General features: G+C 38.4%; 1 protein-coding gene across 6 annotated transcripts in view; it reads left to right on the top strand.

Moving 5' to 3' along the window:
• CEP78 (centrosomal protein 78) overlaps positions 1 to 15,569 on the top strand; it is a 38,496-nt gene that overhangs the window by 8,906 nt on the left and 14,021 nt on the right. For 4 of the 6 annotated variants that reach the window (XM_066569209.1, XM_066569206.1, XM_066569211.1 and 1 more), the window contains exons 1-9: positions 4,778 to 4,820; positions 7,091 to 7,367; positions 7,580 to 7,755; positions 8,389 to 8,461; positions 8,982 to 9,085; positions 9,854 to 10,028; positions 11,808 to 11,921; positions 12,174 to 12,238; positions 14,945 to 15,047. In XM_066569209.1, coding sequence (XP_066425306.1) covers positions 7,115 to 7,367; positions 7,580 to 7,755; positions 8,389 to 8,461; positions 8,982 to 9,085; positions 9,854 to 10,028; positions 11,808 to 11,921; positions 12,174 to 12,238; positions 14,945 to 15,047 — 1,063 coding nt within the window. In that variant the 5' untranslated portion in view covers positions 4,778 to 4,820; positions 7,091 to 7,114. Of the gene's footprint in view, positions 1 to 4,777; positions 4,821 to 7,090; positions 7,368 to 7,579; positions 7,756 to 8,388; positions 8,462 to 8,981; positions 9,086 to 9,853; positions 10,029 to 11,807; positions 11,922 to 12,173; positions 12,239 to 14,944; positions 15,048 to 15,569 lie in introns of those variants that run through there. The other 2 variants (XM_066569208.1, XM_066569207.1) reach the window with 2 other exon arrangements.

Here is a 15,569-nt window from a genome sequence, read left to right as displayed (position 1 = left end):
AGCTCTGGGGTCCCAGCACAGGAAAGACATGGACCTGTTGGAGAGAGTCCAGGAGAGGCCACTAGGTTGATCAGAGGGATGGAGCACCTCTCCTGTGAGGAAAGGCTGAGAGAATTGTGACTGTTCATCCTGAAGAAGAGAAGGATTTGGGGTGACCTAATCGCAGCCTTCCAGTACCTGAAGGGAGCCTACAAGAAAGATGGAGAGAGACTATTTACAAGAGCATGTACTGACAGGACAAGGGGGGATGGCTTCAGACTGAAAGAGAGCAGGTTTAGACTGGATATTAATAAAAAATCCTTTACTGAGGGTGCTGAAGCACTGGAACATGAGATGTTGCGAATGCCCCATTCCTGTGGAAGTTTTCAAGGCCAGGCTGGATGGAGCTCTGAGCAAGCCAATCTAGTGAAAGATGTCCCTCTCCGTGGCAGGGGGGCTGGAACTAGATGATGTTTAAGGTCCCTTCCAACCTAGACCATACTATGTTTTATAATATTTGACAGCTATCTTAATGAAAACCCATGTTTTCTATCTTTCTCAGCATTGTTTCTGAAAGTTAGTATATATTTCAAAATTAGTGTATAGTAATTACTATGTTACTATTATTACTGTTAGTAGTTACTAAATTACTCTGGCAGTTGAGGCTGTGCAGATCTGTGTAGTGAATCAGAAACAAAAGACAAACTTTGTGCAATGAAACTGCTAAAATTGTTCCCAATATAGGAGAAAAGTTAGGATCAAGGACAGTTAGCTAAAAGTGTGTTCTCTTCCTGCACATAAGACCTTTCAGCTTAACTTCAGAAGGAAAAAAAGATGTTCTTTCACATATGTTATATTACATATTTAATTTATATGCTTATGTACACAATTGTATGTAATTATACATGTTATATATTTTCTTCTCTATACAATGATATATATTGTATGTATGATATTGAATATATGTTATTGCAATGGTACATAATGTTGTTATTTTTGTTCATGCTGCCTTTCTATATCCTCCACACTCAGTATTTACTCATCTCCTAACTTTAGGGAATTAAATTTCTAGGTGAGTTTTTCAGTGTTGCATATTGTTACAGTTATGACTTTCAGAATTCGTCTAGATAATTTGCAACTTTCTAGATAAAGTGCAACTTTTGGAGGAGTAATCATGTCTTTTCAAAGACTTTTGTATCTAGATTGTTGATATAGTTAAACAGCAATTTTCAAAAAGAGAAAATAAATTTAAAGTAGGAAAAAGGGAGATAATGAATAACAAGAAGAGACAAAAGGAGAGCAAAGGTTTTCTGTACATATCTGACAGTGAAAGAAACAACAATCTTTTGAGAACACAAACCAAGCCAGTGGTAGATAAATAAAAAACAAATCAATTTCCACTGAACAAGTCCTGCTTTGCATTCAGTCATTGTTACATGGATGTGGAGCTTCCAAGGCTACGAAAAGGAGTGCTAATACATGGAATGGAGGGAATCACCAGATTCTGCAGGGAGACAAGAACTGAATCTATGTCTATGCCCCAGATCTTGTCCAACCGAAGATTTCTAAAACAAGGAATATTCAGCACTTTTTCCCTCCTTAGTCCATAAAATATTTTCTACTTCCATCTTGGCCAAGTTTCCTCTTTCCTTTCAGGTTTTTTGAAGCATATTTTCTTACCATTGCTTCAGTTTCCAGTGCCCAGTCCATGTTGCAAGAGGTTTTGAACAATTGAGGATTACCAGAAAAACTTCTGTCTTCAATCCAAGTTTCGTATTTTTTGGATCTCTTGGTGTGAAAACAATGACTCTTTTCTTTTTAACTTGATGTGCTTTTAGGTTGCCCTGAAGTAGACATTGAGATTCTGCCAGTTTGTCACATTTAGTGTGTGTTGAAGAGTCAAGTCCTCTTACAGTATAATGCAAATAATAAGGAGCACTGGGCACTTATGCAACTATGAACTTCCAATAAAAATATGATAAAGCTATCTAATAATGGCAGAATGAAATAACTATTTCCTCCATGCTTTAAGCAGATTTATGGGCTCTTCCAATACAGCTTTGCTTGATGAACCTTGCCACCTAGAAACAAAGGATCCTCTCAGGCTTCTGGACAAAAGCTATACAGAGCTGCCCTGTCAGCAGCTTTTTAAACCTGTCAAATATTTCTGGAAATTTTGTTTTTTTCCTTTTTTGCACTTAGCATTCAACCCCACTGGCATTCTGCAGAACAGAGGAAAATAATTTTTAGTTATTTTGTTTTGGAATGAGACAGCTATTTAAAGTCAGCTTGGAAGCAGGCTTTAAAAGGTTAGATAGGGGAGTTAAAAAAAAAGAGAAAGGACAATGTGAAGTGGTTCCTTTAACACATCCTTACTAGGCAGTAAGTGATAATGTGGAAGAACACCAATCAAGTAGGATACCTTCCAGACATCCTCATAAAGTCAAGAGAAAACATCTGCTGCCCACCCACTAACAGGGTAGAGTGCACAGCCCCTTTTTGTCTCCAGATGTCTCTAAAAAAGATAACATTGGTTATAGTCTGAGACTGAGAAATGCTTGTACTGTTGAATCAGATTAAAAAATTAAATTACACATTAACAAAAAAATTTGCAATAGCATATGGCCTAGAAAGATACAGGAAGAAAACAGTGAGAACAAAAAGCACTTAAACAAATTCAGCAAAATGATGACTGGTGAAGAAGACATCATTTGCCAAAGTGACAGAATTGGGTCTGTTTGGGACTGTTCTCTCCAGAGACATCTGGTATCTCACCAAATTACTTTATGTTTTTGAAGCTCTAAAACAGTAAAGGGAACTGCCTTTGACTACAAAAGAAAGTAGTGATTATAGTTGCAAATGCAATACATAGGATATATTCCAAAATAAATGAGATCTTTACCAAAGAGAAAACATAAAACAACAATAAAAATTATGTGGCACATGGGCTCTTCTCCCTGTTCACTGGGCCCTGCAGAGGCTCTGGGTGATGGCTAGCATTCCAGGACTGTGCCCTTTGTTAGGCAGGAGGTCTAAAAGCTCATTGTACCTTCAAAGCTCATTGTTTGGGGCTGCAGCTGTTTCCCACCAGCCAGGGTACAACCTGCAGCTGGCACTTCAAGCTACCTGCTCTAGGTGTGTTCTGCAACAAGTCTGTGGGCTTGTTGCAAGGCCCACACATGGGAGACTGGAATGCAGAAGGAGACATCATCACAAGTACCACAAAAAGCCTGTGTTTAGGGCCTACTCAATTATTGATATACACAGAACACTTTTGATAATCCTCCCTTTTGGAAGGTGTACCAAAAGCTCTGTGCCATGTATACCAAAATTCTGTGTAGCAAAAAGCCCCCAACCCAATCCAAACAAAAACAAACAAACAAACAAACAAAAAACAAAACAAAAAAACAACCAAACAAAACCACCCCCCCTGCCTCCAAGCTAACAAAACCAAAACCAACCAACCAACCAAAAAAACCCAATCCCCCCCAAAACCCCACCCAAACCTAAATCAAACAAAAAAAAATAGAATTGCAAATAGAAAGCAAATCTAAAGCACCGAATCAAATGCTGAGGAAATGGACACTTAACATTATTTTTTTAAGAAAACCAAGGTTGGTAGGGAGCAACTTGAAGCAGTTTCTCAGCAAGATTTTGAATTTCAATTTTGGAAATATCTGTGTAACTAAGTAGCATGAACAATAAACCTTTAAAAGTAAAGATTCTTGAAAATATATTAATTTAATTTTGCTTGAGTTTAGTCTGTGACACCAAGAGTTATGGCAAGCACAGGAAATATTTTGTCAGACAGTTACGGAAACATTGGTTTTGCCATTCCACTGATAATGGTCCTGTGTTTCTTGTCTTTTACATTGAATTCCTCAACTATCACAGTGAAACATTTGTATAGATGGTGATGTCAGACTTACTGAAATAAGTCTTGTTCTGGTACACTTGATAGCTATTAAGGTGCTTCAGTTGCTTCTGATGTCAGTCAGAGACAGCAAGTAACATTGCATCTGCGTAAACACAGTGTCCTCTGAATGTCCTAGCAGCCTGTCTAGTTTCTGTGGAAAGCTCTCTAGAGCTTGCTCACCTTAAGTGTTTAAATCCTGCTGCCTACGAGCAGATTACAAGCATAATTTTTTAAATAACCAAATTGCTCTTAGTCATCAACCTACAGTAATAATTTTTCCTAATTAGCTGGTGTCCCTATCCTAGAACTTGCAGTTCTAGGAGCAGCACCTGGACTCCATTTTGAGTTATTCAGTACTAAATGTCACACCGTATAATGCACTGTACTGAATGTTAATGAAAACTATGTGTGACCTAGCAACCTAATGGGAAACACAGATGTGAAATACAAGTTTGTTACCCTGTTGGACGGCTCAGGCTACCTGTCTGTGGCTACTGCTGGATATCAAAACGTTTCCCTACCTGTGGAGCTCCTACATCACATGCTTTGCTGACGGAAAGCTGAAGCAGTGCCTACTTTCTTTTAGCACGGCTTCGTTGGCTTTTGGTTTGGGTTTGTTTTTTTTTTTTTGGCGGGGGGGGGGGGTTTGTTTGGGTTTTTGGGGGTTTTTTTTCCCCGTCTTTGTTTCTGTTTTTTGTTTGTTTTTCTTCAGGAAAGGGAAGCGGTACTCTCTTGCGCGGTACTGTTGCTATGTAACACCCCCGCCGTCGCGACGGCCGGGCGCGGCCATTTTGAACGCGGGCGGGAGGGCGGCGGGGCGGCGGCCAATCGGGGGCCAGTCTCGCGCGCCACGCGGCGGCCGCTGCAACGGCGCCGGGCCCAGGCGCGGGGTGCGGGAACAGCGGTCACTGGCGCGTAACGACGGGTAACGCCGCGCAGTGCCGGGTGACGGCGGGTAACGCTGCGCAGTGCCGGGTGACTGCGGGTAACGCCGCGCAGTGCCGCGCAGTGCCGGGTGACGGCGGGTAACGGCGGGTAACGCCGCGCAGTGCCGGTTAGCGGCGCCTAACAACGGTAACGGCGGGCCCGCGGCGCAGAGGCGGAGCGGGGTGCCCGCGGAGCGAGCCGTAGTCGGTTCCGGGAAGATGGGGCCGTCAGGGCCGGGGGTGGCGGGGCCGTTGTGGGCGTGGGAGCGACCGGCTGATGTCTGTTCCTGGCCGCCTCTGGCGAGAGCCCTCGAGTTGGTGGCGGACAGCCCAGCCCCCTGTTGATGCCCGCTCAGTGGTGTGCGGTCTGAAGTGATTCCCTGAATCGGTGTCGGTCTTGAGTCGGTGTAGCAAAAAAGCCCCTCTGTTATTACCCCGGTGCTAACCGGAGCTGTCTGTAGCTGGGTGCTGAGTTACATCCTTAAACGCAGTTGTGCCCCAGGTCCAGTGAAGGGTGCCGAGCCCCGGCAGGCCCCCAGGCAGCGCTTGGCAAGGCGCGCCCCGCCAGGATGAGCGCGGCTCGGCCTCCCCGTGTGCCCCGCAGGTCGGCATTGGCCGTGGCTGCTGCTGGCAGTGCTCCTGGGTGCCGTCTGTTTGCCCACCCGATATACATTTAGCCAGCTGGTTATTTTAATCCTTACAAACTCACAGGTTCCAGAAAACTCCTAACATGGAGCTGGATTTTTCAGTTTTACTGTGTGCTTATATTTCTCGTAATTTGTTGCAATCTAGTGTGATTTCTTGGATCCGTATTGAGTAGATAAGTATCGTCTGTATACATTCTCAGAGCCACTCAAGTCAAAGGTGGTATGGTATCAGGTTGGTTGCACCTTCAGTGCAGAAGACTTCGAATTTATATAGTTTTCCATTTGGAAAGCTTTTAGGTCTGATTAGTTTGGTTTTTTTTGTCTCTTCCTACAAGTGGATTAAACTTCAGTGGTAGGGCCAGGAGCTCCTTTCTTCAGTTAGAGGTGTGGTGTTAAGGTGTTGCAGTGAAAGCCTCCATGAAAAGAATATTGCTTAAGCTCTGGAGAAAAAAGGCTAATATTTTGCACATTTATACATTACCAGAAGCCATTGATGTCTTAAAACTGATGGTCATTTTCTGAACCCAAAGTGTAAGATTGTAATTCAGTAATTTCTGACACTGTGGCCACGGTGTGGTCATTAAATGCTGGTAAATCAGAGCTAAAAAAAAGTAAAAGGGTGTAGAGGAACTGTATTATTAGAATTACTATATTTCCAGTCATTTAGATGCTAACAATATATTATTTTTCTAAGTTACGCTTTTACAAATGGCTGTCCTCACATGTCCAGTATAAAATGTCTTAATTTGACATACAGAATATTTGAGAAGATTGGTTAAAGCTTTCTAGTCTGTGACAAATAAGAAAAAAAGTTTGCAATGTGAACAGTGTTTGATATCCTGTGTGGAATACTTAATGTTGTCCTGAGTATAAATAAGTAAATAAGTAAATAAATAAATAAATAAATAAATAAATGTATCTTCTAAATACACTGACAAGTGTCCCTATTGAGACAGTAGAATTACTTAACTCTTAATAGCTATGTCATAGCAGTATTTAGAGATGCTGTTTGGAAGTTAGTTGTGTTATTCTCTGTGCGTACTAAAGTATAACAAAACCTTATGCCTGAAAAGTGCTTAGTGAATTTTACTGGGGTATGTATATCTGGTATGCAATAGCAAAAATATTTAGGAAATCAAATTTTATTATGTATGATGATAATTTAGACTTTTAACTGAAGTAGCAGAGAAGTTCACAACTGGCTCTGTATGTTTCCTTTGATGGTGGGTCAGGGAGTGTCCAAGGTTTTTGGGCAGACCTTGATGCTACTAAGTTAAATCTTAAGATGAAAACAAGATCTCTACAAAAGTCAGTGCTTAAAGATCTGGGCTTCTGTGTTCTTGTTATACCTGTTAGAGTGAGGAGAATAAAAATGCAGATGAGTTGTTTTTTGGTGTTTGGGGTTTTTTTCCCCAGCCCTTTACTCATGCAACTTTACTTGCACAGGTAGTAAGCATCATAAGACATCAGGTTTTTAGCTATGCATTAAAGATGAGTAAATGCTATAGAATATCCAGGAACATTTTCATGTTTTGGATATGTGTGTTGAATTGGCACTGTAATGCAAGATAGTTATATATTGAAAAAAAAGTTTCTGTCTTTTTTCCTCTTTCTTATTTTAGAGAGAAATTTATCACATAAAAGAAATGATTGAGTCAGTCAAATTAAGAAGACAGTGCATGCTGGATTTCTTCTCACATTATGAACATCTTTGTGAACTTCAAGGCTCTCTCCCTCTGAAAGCTGTGAAGGCTAGCATGACTCGTGATGCTATTGATCTAATTGTGGATCACATCAAAGCTACTGATTGGGCACCACTTCTGAATGCTCTCAGGCATAATAAGACTTTGGCTTCTATTAGAATAAGAAGTTTACATCAACATGGTCTTGAAGAATCAGGTCTGTATAAAAGATAAGTATGTTGATGTATGCATGTTAAAACTTGTTGCATAAAACTTCTCCGTGATGGAATACATGGGGGGAGGAATTCTTACGCCTAAGGAATTACTATAATTTAAGAAAGTACAAAAAACAAGGAGGGTATGATTATAATTGCTTTTAAGCCAATACAGACTGGATTTTACTGATGTGTAGTTTTTATTTTTCACTAGGTGTTGAAAGATACAAAACTTACTTTAGAAGGAGAATTCCAGCAACTCTGTCAAAAGACTTGACTGGCCAACTATGCAAAGCTGTGAAAGGCTGTCTCAGTATATCAGATGTACTAAAACATTTAGAACTGCAGGGTTTGCTTCTGAGGGAAAGAGACCTAGCACTTTTAACAAAGGTGAGAATATAACAGTATGTACAAATACATAGTACATATAGTACAAAATATACAAATTGCCCAGAACAGAGAATAGTAGCAACTAATCTTTGCATATTTGTTGCAGACAATACATGCAAAGATATCTTGTGTAGTCTTTATGTAAAGAATCATAAAGAATGATTCTGCTGAGACTTTTAGCATAACCTGGTCTTAACTGAATGTCTCAGAAGCACAAGGCTTACTAGAAAGATCTTGGCAACATCTCTGCCGTGTGCTTGAGGCGTACGACATAGGCTCACAACTGAAACCATTGTGCATGTATGTGGTAGAAGGGAAGTTGTGGGACACCAAGGAGATAAAAATTGATCCTCAGATGTGTTACTGGAAAGCTCCAGTTTGCACATGACTGGCTTCTAGAGGGAAGGTTGCTGCTGGTTGCCCACAGGCAAGCTTCCTCTGCAAGCTAAAGAAATGAACCCGCTTAAACTGAAGGTGAAGGTTTGCTGGTTTTGACCTTTGTTTGAATCCCCTAGAGTTTCTTGTAAGGAACAGAGAATGAGTGGTTTGGTCTTTCTTTCTTTTTTTTTTTTTCTTTTGCTTTTGCTTTTTGCTTTTCAAACACATAACAACATTGTTTGTTTTATTCTTTAGGGCTTGGCCACAGCTTCATCTCTGGAGAGTGTCTCTTTAGCCCACTGTCCAATTGGAGATGGAGGGTTGGAAAGTAAGTTCAGAATCAAAACCTGTAAATATACTTCTCTCTTTTAAGTTTCCAAATAGGTACGCAAGTTTTTCCGTATTTCCATTCCCATTTTAAATTTGTCTATGGAGATTATAAGAACAATCTTTACTTTATTCTGCATAACTCAGTAGCATTTAAAGACTTGAATTTCTTCACTTCAGGCTAGTAAATATATATACTACTTTATAGTGATGTTTATACTTTTATCTAAAACAGCATTTGTATTTCTTTACCCTTTCCTGATTTGTTTAAGCTTCTATAAGTAAACTGAAATCAAATATTTTCTAACTTGTTCAGATATTCTTTGCTGAACATTTGCACTAGAAATGTATGAATTTAGAACACATTAATTGTATTGAAAATACACTCTGTATTTCAGCACTAGTTCTTTGTCAAAGCTTTTGGCTCTTAAAGTTGCCTCTTAATAGGCCACTGAAAAAGCATGTTCTGATAATGTGGAAATGCTGTGTGTAGATAACATGTGTACTTTTGTTTTCTTCAGCAATCTGTCAGAGTATAAAGAATACAGCTACTATCAGATTTCTTAACTTCACAGCATGTAGCCTCACGTGGCGAGGGGCAGAACATATAGCAAATTTATTAAAGGTAATTTAATGAACTGTCTTTGAATGGAGTGTTTGTAAGAACTTAATAAATTTAATTTTTTACTTCTGCTTTAAAGCCCAAAATCAGTTAAGGCACTTCATGAGGAGCTTGTGTGAATGCCAAAATTAAGTGTATGTTCTTACGAAAGGTGTGACTTTGTATGACAAAAGCAGTTTAGTTTACTGGTGTAAAATTTAAATTTGCTATTTCTTAGAAAAAAACATAAATAATAAAGCATTTTCTTTAAATAAGGACTAGGCCTGTAAACATCTGACGCCTGTTTTCAGGGTGCTTCTTTCATTGTCAATCATTTTGAAAAATGTCTCAAGTATTCTGAAGCACTGGGTAAGAATAATCAAGTTTACAGTTTAGAAGCTGCTGATTAAATGATCAGGAGATTTCTGCCTAGTAGTGTGTTTTAATTAGTGTTAATTGTGATTTCTGTGAAAGCACAAAATTGTGTATGTATTTATTTCCTATTCAATGTGCCTTGAAAGTGTCTGTCAAAAGAAGGTGATAAAATACTTTGTAGCCAAGTTTAATAATTTGCGTTGCAAACTGAGCAGTCACAACAAATATGACTTACCAGTAAGGTTTAAAAATTAGTTATGTTTCTTGAATTCGGGAATGGTGTACTTACACCAGCATATATTTCTTATACCTACATTCAAGCCATTGAACATGGTTTACAGAAAAAGGTAGCTTGTCATCATGTCCTCAGTTATGGCTTTGCCATTTCACTTGTTAACAGCTTCTTTGTTTGCAAAGCACCAGGCAGTAAGAAGACATGGTCAAGCTTGGGCTGACAGCCTACGTTACAGGAGACCTGACCTTGAATATATGACAGGTTTGAGGCGGATTACTTTGAACTGCAACATGCTTGTTGGAGATAGAGGAGCAAGTGCCTTTGCAGACTGTCTAGGAGAGGACCTTTGGCTAAAAGGTATTACTAAGTCTTTTACTAATGAGCAGCAGAGTAATTCAGGAGTTTCCTTACATAGTAACTACAGACATACTAATGTATATGCACTGAGATATTCCATATGATGTAGAACTTGGCCTATACCAGCAAATTCCTGATATACCTCATATCTGCTTGTTACTAGTTGCTGTAAGGATTTCAGCAGGATCTCCATATCTCTTTATCTCTACTGATATGTTTTCTATTATCTCTATGTCTCACTACTGCATCTCTTAAAATATAGTAGTGGCAGGCAGAAGATTTAAAATTATCGGTTGTAACAGTTGCAGCCAGACTAGTAACTTACTGTGTAGCTTGGGAAGAGTACTGGTTTTTTTCCAAAGAAATCTCTCTTCCTCTTTTGAAGTATCTGAATACTGTTGTTTTATTTAGTATTGTCCTTCAGTATCTTTGAGAATGAATTTGTTCTGCAATATATGTATTGCTATACCTAGTAATTATACAAAATTACTAATAGTGCTGGTGTAAATCATAGCATTCTGTGTGTGGAATAAAATACCTGTTTTATAGTTTTGTTTTCTAGTATGAGGCAGGTCTACAGATAACATCCATCCTGATGGAAGAGGATCAGATTAGAGAATACTTAAACTACACAAACAGCCATCCATAGGCCCTAATGGGATGTGTTCACAAGTGCTGAGGGAGCTGGCTGATGTAATTTTGAGGTCACTCTCAGTAGCCTTTGAAAGATCATGGTGATTGGGAGAGTGTGCCTGAGGACTGGAGGAGGATAGCTAATGTCTTGCCTATTTTCAAGAAGTCTGGGAAGAAGGACTCAGGAAACTACAGTCTTTCTTGGATCCCTAGAAAGGCAAGGATGTGCTGCCATCTAGAGGGACCTCAGCTGGCTGCATAAATCAGCTGATGGGAACTTCATGGTGTTTAAGAAAAGGAAGTGCAAAGTCCCGCACTTGGACAGGAATAATATGTGCACTAGAACATGCAGGGGCTGTGTGGCTGAAAAGCAGCTTTGCAGAAAGGGTGCTGCAGATCCTGGTGGACAATGAGCTGTCCATGAAACAGTGAGGTGCCTTTGTGGCAAAGAGGGCCATTAGTGTTTGGGGTGCATTCAGCAAAGACTTTTTGAGCAGGTTGAGGGAGGTGATTCTTCCTCTTTACTCAGCACAAGTGAGGCCATGGAATGTGCAGTACGGGAGGGAAGTGGAGCTACTGGAGAGGGTCTAGTGAATTGCCTCTAAGATGAAGGGACTAAACCAGCTCCGATTTCAGAAAAGGCTGAGAAACCTAGGACTCTGGCTTAGAGAAGAGAAGGCTCAGAGTGGAATCAAGGTGTACAAATATCTGAAAGGAGGATGTAAAGGAAATGGAGACAGACTCTTTCCAGTGGACCTGTGGACAAGGCAAGATGGAGTGGGTAGAGATGAAAACACTGGAGGTTTCTCCAACATGATGAAACCCTCTTACTTTGAGGATGGCTGAACACTGCCACAGGTTGCCCACAGTGGTTGTAGAGTGGTTCATATTACCTCCTCTGCAGATATTAACAGCTGTTTCTTAATGTTGAAAAGTTCTAGTTGTGTTCTTTGAAAGCAATACTCCTGTTTTTACACTTTTTTGATGACTGTTATCATCATGTCCTCAGTTCTCATGCTTCATTTTCTATGAAATGGAGGTTTTCAGCAGGATTAATTTTTTAGATATTAACTATTAAATTAAATTACTAACTAAATGCTATACTACCTCCACTGATTTTTTTTTTTGCCTCCTTAAACATTTTAGCACTTGATTTGCAGCAGTGCGGAATATCCAATGAAGGAGCAAGGTCATTATTAGATGCTCTTCAAACTAACACAACATTAGTGGTACTTGACGTAAGAAAAAATCCATTAATTGGTATGTACCTGTGTCTGTATTTATTCTCTTTGTGTGGTTGTTGGGTTTTTTTTTCTTCTTCAGTAGCTATCTGGGGAAAGGTAAACTGCTTTTAAGAAAAAAAGAACATGCCACGATAATTTGCTAAACATTTTTAACATAGGAAAACAACCAGGATAGGTAATATCTACTTACTAGTCAATGATCTGTTTGTTCACAAAAAGAATTGTCTCTTACAGAAAATTCTTAAAAAGGTGTTTTAATTCATTCTAGGTCATAGTCTGATGAAAAAGATAATTGAAAGAGTTCTCAAGAATGGAAGCAGTGCTGACTCAGAGGTGTGTTTTACACATTTTGGAGTGAGTTTGGGATTTTCTTTTTAGCTTCCATTGCATTTATTTTTTTTTAAAGGATGACTTTTTTCAGAATGAATCTAAACCAGCTATTCTGGTTCTAAACAGAAGTTTGACTCAGTACAAATGAAAAAAACCCACTCTCTAGGGGGAAACCTAAAACCACTATAATGAACATGTTACTGTATTTCTTTCCATGTATGATTTCTTATGGAATTAAAGCTGTCACATGTAATAAAACCTGGATATCCATTTAATGGAGAGAAAAATGGAAATGTGTGTGTATTTGGGCATTACCATAGAATATTAATTAAATATTAATTTATTATTAAATTAAATAGTCCCTCCAGGACTGCTGGAGGGCTTTCTACTACATATGTCCTTGTCAACATGGTAATAATAACTTCTAACTAAAAAGTGAAGGAAACCACAATTTGGAATTTAGCACTTAATTTATTTTAGAACTTATTTCTTGTCTCTAACTTCTGTAACCCAAATTTTTTAAAGTTGCTCAGGCCTGTCCTTTCAATGCAGACCATCTATGAGAACAGAGTTCAGTTAAAGTACATTACCCCCATTCATCTTGGTCTAACTGTCCACAGAGAGTTCACAGTAATGCACATAAACTGAATATCTAGACTGTTTATGATTAGATATAGTGTTCAAATATACAGAAATGTGATTCAGTTCCCAAAGGAGTCCCATCAATCCCAGTTCTTGTGTTGGAATTTAATGCTCTTTTGGTTTTTGAAAAGACTAAATAAAGACAGAGCTGTGAATGTGTAGACACTGTCTTAATAAACTGAAAATTTGTGTACAGAATTTCTGGAGGATTATTACAGTTCCCTACTTCAATCTCTAGAAGACCTTTTTTGAGAAGTTGAGGTTGGTTGTGAAGAAGTACTCTTTCTGCTTGGCAGATGAGATTAAAACTTAAAAAATATCACAGGAATCACGTGAAAATAACATTTGCCTGGAAATGCTAAAGATAATTGGAAAGCCAGACCATGGAAAGAAACAACTCTGGGAAATCTCCCATATACTAAAAGATTACTTGACTCAAGACATTAGTTTTATATTCAACCAGTTAGTGTGGTATCTTAAGTTTTATTAGCACTGCTAGTAATTCTTCATACTTAATTTACAACATGGATGAAGAAATACTTCCATTGGTTTACTACATAGCTTTGCTTCTTCTGCTAGTCACATCTGTCTTTCCTTCCATACTGCTTTGTATAAAAAGTGGTTGTTTGTTTTTCAGTAGCATGTAGTTGATTCTCTTCTGGACCTTTTTTTTGGGTTTGCAAGAGTAATTGTCTACTGCTAATTGATGCCCTTGCTAAAACAAAAGGTATATATTCTAGCAGCACTGTGTAGTGGTATAGTGAAATCATAGATATGTAATCATAGATATGACCAAGTGTAATAGGTGATGAAAGTTTGTGTAGTTTCTGAGAGACTATAAATAGCTCAAGGGAAAATCCATTGAAGTTGTCTACAAAACAGGATACTTTCAGAGCACTGGTTTTATATTTTGCTGTTTTTATACTTGGATGCTTAGATGGTTTACAACAAGAGCAGAGATGAGACAGGCTATGTGCTAGATGAATTTTTGGTTTAACCTAGTAAAGCTGCTCTTTTAGGTGTCTAGCAAAACAAAATTAAAATTACTTTTGCTCTTAGAAGCTTGCAAATTAATTTTACACTTTCTGGGTGTGTTTTAGTTTAAAATGATCAATTCGCTTGCGCAGGGACCAGACCCACCTGGAGACACAGCAAAATTTATACAAGGTTTAATTGTATCCAATGTGAAAAAAAAAGATCTTCTTGGCAATGATAAATTTGAATTAAACTTAGAGCACAGTAATGGAATTTTAATCATTCTGATGGTTTAGATGGGAATAGCTCTGACATACTGTTCTTACTACTCTGATGTGGGATTTAGGGCCATGTGAGACAGGCTTTGTGTTAGTGTCATCTGTATTTTACTGCTCCAGCACTAGACTCTGTATTAGTGATGCACACTGAAAAGTAAGTAATTTTAGCTGAGTAATTTTAGAATATCTGCCAGGAGTAATTAAACTTTTTATCAGGCAAGGGGAGCCTTTAGGAATAGAACTGTTGCTGTAAGGAAGTGAAGTTTGAAGTACAGCTGTGGCCTTTGATCATCACTGTCTTTTAATTTTATTTTGGGGCTTTTACTGTGTAAGGATGAATTTTCATTACAGGCAAATAAAAATAAACTTTGTGTTTTTTAAAATACTAACTTTATCAGCAATACAAAATTGCATTGGGGAAGCTTTTGTTATTCTGGAGAGCTTTGGTCTGAGCCAGTCATTCCTATCAAGCCAGTTGTCTGAGAATGAAGCGCAGAAGCCAGGGTTGCCTCTTTATAGGGTTGATGCTGGGAGATTTTTGCTATAGAAGGAGAACTGTTTTCCACAGGAGAAAGGATAATATTGGATGGGATATTGTAGTGATGTTTTGGGAACACATTCTGGTAATGTAGACTATCATCTGCTTAAATTTGGGCCTTGTGAGACTTCTGTTTTTTCTTGATTTTACATCTTAAAAAGTTTCCTGTAAGTACAGTGTTCTCTAGATCTGAAAAACTAATTTTAAATACGCACCTCTTCAACTGTCAGTTGCTAAACAGATTTCTTTTTCTTTAAAAAATAAACCAAATTCTAGTTTAAGTGGCTGATGTCTTCCAAAGAAGCTTTGAAAACTAAGCCAAAGAAAAGAACTATTGTCCTAGGAAGTGGTCGGAAAGGAAAAGCTACTATTCGTATTGGTAATTCTTTGTTTTTTCTGCCTATAGTACATTTTGTCTAGAAAATTTTATCTTAATTCTTAAGAGCTTAAATTAAAAAATAAAATGAATGATGTGTCTAAATGTTAGTGTTTTACAGAATGTTTGTCTTCAAAAAGAAAAAAAATTGTTCCTTCTTAATGATATAATGCATCTTCTGTTATCATTGGTATCATTGGTAGGAAACTTACTCTTGTTTCTAGTGCTGCTAGATACATGGCTGGAAAAATGGTATGATATGCTGACTTTAAAATGTGGGGAAGCATTGCACATATTTGTACTGTGTCTCCACAAGCTTTCACTTCTGCAAAGCTTGGCAGTAGTAAGTTGTCTAGTTCTCCTGCTGTTGTAACCTTTCTGTAGCAGGCTGTCCTCTGCCAGAACAAGCAAACATGCATTTTTTAACTGATGTACAAAATGTTCTAAGACATTTTTTAACTTCATGTAAACCTATTATAAATAGTATGTTTAAAATAACATAGGTATCTTGAATATTTATAATTA

Source organism: Molothrus aeneus, chromosome Z (assembly GCF_037042795.1).
Source record: "Molothrus aeneus isolate 106 chromosome Z, BPBGC_Maene_1.0, whole genome shotgun sequence".
Classification (NCBI taxonomy): Eukaryota; Metazoa; Chordata; class Aves; order Passeriformes; family Icteridae; genus Molothrus; species Molothrus aeneus.
The sequence above is the reverse complement of the archived record's forward strand: the minus strand, read 5'-3'. Positions and strand labels throughout refer to the sequence as shown.